This window comes from Triticum aestivum, chromosome 6D, assembly GCF_018294505.1.
Source record: "Triticum aestivum cultivar Chinese Spring chromosome 6D, IWGSC CS RefSeq v2.1, whole genome shotgun sequence".
Taxonomy (NCBI): domain Eukaryota; kingdom Viridiplantae; phylum Streptophyta; class Magnoliopsida; order Poales; family Poaceae; genus Triticum; species Triticum aestivum.
The window spans coordinates 370,015,034-370,018,141 of NC_057811.1; the positions used below are offsets into that span (position 1 = coordinate 370,015,034).

Sequence of the window (3,108 nt, forward strand, 5' to 3'; positions counted from 1 at the left end):
TGAAGCGCTACAGCGGCGCGCTAAAATTTGCAGCGCCTGGTGAAGCAACTGCCTACTCGGGCGCAAAAACAGCCGTTGCGCGCGCTGTAAAAAAAGTTAGCATGCCGCGCGCAGGCGCCGTTGGAAATGCTCTTACCCCACCTATCTACCACCTCAAGGTTGCTTGGTCATTTGTCAAGGCCCCCTGGCGTACATAAATTCCCACATGGGTGCATGTAGCCGTTTCACTCCCACTGAAAACAACTCAAGGAAAGAGGCATTCCATATAGTGTACTCGTCATTTTTTGGAGTTTAGTCCTGATACTCTTGAGTTTAACTTGAAATATCTCATCAATTGTTACAATTTAGTGTTGTTTTCTCTCTTATATGTTTTTAGGGCTACTAGGTGGCACTCCTACTGACTTTTCACGATAAACTGAGTCATACCAGGGCTATTCTGGCGAAGTTATGAGCAACGGATATATGGTTGTTTGAGAATTTTTTAATTAGAGTTCCCACAACATGCTTAAAAAAGATCCAACACATGTATGATGTGGGGTTCGTCGATATACAAATCCAACAAACCAAACATCAGACATTTTATGAAACACCGCACAACCCGTGAGTCCTAGCCAACCACCGGATCAATAACCCGTCCGAGTTGTTAGCGATTGCTAAGGCGCAACATCGTCGCATCACCAAAGTTGTTTCCACCCAAATTGACAAAGTGTTTTGTCATCGAAAGATTGAGGCATCAGTTGAATCGAATTTGTCGGTTTTCCTGAAAAGGAGTGGATCTCAAAAAAGGAAAAAGAAATTAACATGAACAATGAGTAACATGCCGCATGGTGTTTCTGAAAAGAAATGCAAGCCCTTAAAATTCAGAACTCAACACCACCAAAATATGGTCCCATTCCCAATTTCCCATGCTCCCATTTCACTGCTTAGGTGACCAACTTCTCTATCATCAAGTTTCATGTGATTTTGCTCACCCGAAGCAACATGCAATCAAATCTAAAGAAATAAAATAAAATAAAAGCCAGCTAAAGGAGAAGAAAAAGGTTACATCGCATTAGCAAAAGCAAGTTGCTTTAGAATGCATAATCAAAGCCCGGTGATGATTCTTCAAAAGGCACTAATGATGGTGGTAGTAGTGGTGGGCCATCGGATGATCCAGCTCTTACGTCACCATGACGCTGTGCAGCATATATATGCATGGTACAAATTAGTCGCAATTTTTTACTACGAACTACTAGTACGAAATTAATCAAATGACATACTACATCCGTACGCATGTTTGCATACCACTTCTCACTGGCTGTTGATCAGTGGAGTGCTGTTGCATACATGCCACAGTACATTTGGTTAAACTCTTAGATAGGATAGTAGAGGTACTCGTGCTACTTGGCCTTGTATCGACCTAACTTTTCATTCCTTCAATTTGTATGTGCATTGTAACAATGAAATCAAATATGCAACTCAAACGTTTCGTTAAAAACTTCTCCAAGTTGTAATGTTTGATCTCGGGCGTCCGATGGGACCACCGTGGATCTCAACCTTCTATTCAGAATTGGACGCCTCATGATCCGATCTGGACTGTGGGTGGGAGGATACCATCACCATGTCCCCCTCCGTTTCGGAGAGTTGGCCCGGGTAGCCTATCTGGTCGTGTGGGCCCGCCTGGGGCTGGGATTCCTCCGTGGGCCCCCACAGGCCGAGTTCCTTCTCCAGATCCTGCAACCACCACTCGTTTCCCTCCTCTTCTTGGCTGGCCTTGGTCGTACATGGCACTGTTGCATCGCCTTGTTGTAGGCGCGCGATATCGTCATCGATGATGCTCCAGATGTCAGCGTCCATGTCGATGTCCGGCAGCTCGAGCAGCTCCTCCACCCCGCCGCCGCCCCCGGCGCACGTCGTCAGGGAGGACGACGAGCACGAAGACGTTGGCATTGGCGCCGCCGTCGCGAGCGCCTCCGTGGGCGCGTCGGCCAGCATGTCCAGGATGTCCATGACTGGCTCGAGCTCCAGCTCGAGAGGGGATGGTACGTCCATCGTCTCGGGCTCGTTGCTCGTGCCGCACTGCTCCCCGGCGCCGCCGTTGGATCCCTCGCTGCTCGTCATCGACGAGGACGCCGAAGACAACGAAGGGACGGGCGTGTCGGGGTCTCCGTCGGCCGCCTCGCCCTTGCTCTCGCCAACGCCTGGCTTCTGCTCCGACGCCCTCTTCTTCAGGTGCGTGTTCCAGACGTTCTTGATCTCGTTGTCCGTCCTCCCGGGCAGGCACGCCGCGATCTTGGACCACCTGGACAAATAACAAAATCCGATCAGAACACACCAAAATCAATCAATCGATCAATCTCGGAACCGAATGCACGCAGATTAACGGCGAGCCTACTTGTTGCCGAGCAAGGCGTGCAGCTTGATGACGGTGGCCTCCTCCTCGGCGGTGAAGTTGCCGCGCCGGAGGTCGGGGCGCAGGTAGTTGATCCACCGGAGCCGGCAGCTCTTCCCGCAGCGCAGCAGGCCCGCCTGCCTCGGGAGGGCGCGCCAGTTGGCGTGGCCGTGCTTCTGGATGTAGGCGATGAGGCGCATGTCCTCCTGCGGCGTCCAGGAGCCCCTGTTGAGCCCGACCTTGGCGCAGCACGGTGCCCTGCCTCGCCCCATATCGGACACCTGACCAGACCACTCTGCTCGCCTGTTCTACTTCGACTTGCCCGAGTCCAGGAGGTGGTGGGACGGTGCAGAGCATGGATCGGGGGCGGGCACGGCCGGTATATATGTGCGCCGCGCACGCTCGCACTGACGCAACCACTCCTACTACTTACTGGTGGCAGGGCTGGCGCTGGGGCGACAGGTGACAAGCCCAGGAGTTGGGAGGCCCTACGTACCTCTATCCTCCTACCTCCGAGACTATTGCGTTTACCTACCAAACCCCTGTCCCAGGAGAGCAAAATGTCCTCCATCTCCTGGGGCCGGCCGCCCATCCGTTCGTGGCCCGGGTTTCCTCCGGGATCCATGATGCGATGCAGGGTCTACTCCTCCCTGCTGCTCCGTTGTTAATCAGGAAGGATGCGCACTCAGCACTGACGGGCAGCGCATGCGCCCAGCGAGAGAGCTTACACGTACACT

At 52.8% G+C, this 3,108-nt stretch overlaps 1 protein-coding gene across 1 annotated transcript; it reads right to left on the bottom strand.

The window, feature by feature from the left end:
* Positions 1–1,029: 1,029 nt before the first annotated feature.
* LOC123141667 (myb-related protein Zm1) lies at positions 1,030–2,711 on the bottom strand. Its single transcript, XM_044560755.1, has 2 exons — positions 2,375–2,711; positions 1,030–2,281 (listed from the first exon to the last, which is right to left on the bottom strand). Exons 1-2 carry the CDS (start codon positions 2,641–2,643, stop codon positions 1,540–1,542), a joined length of 1,011 nt encoding a protein of 336 aa, XP_044416690.1. The 5' UTR covers positions 2,644–2,711; the 3' UTR covers positions 1,030–1,539.
* Between the last annotated feature and the right edge of the window lie 397 nt (positions 2,712–3,108).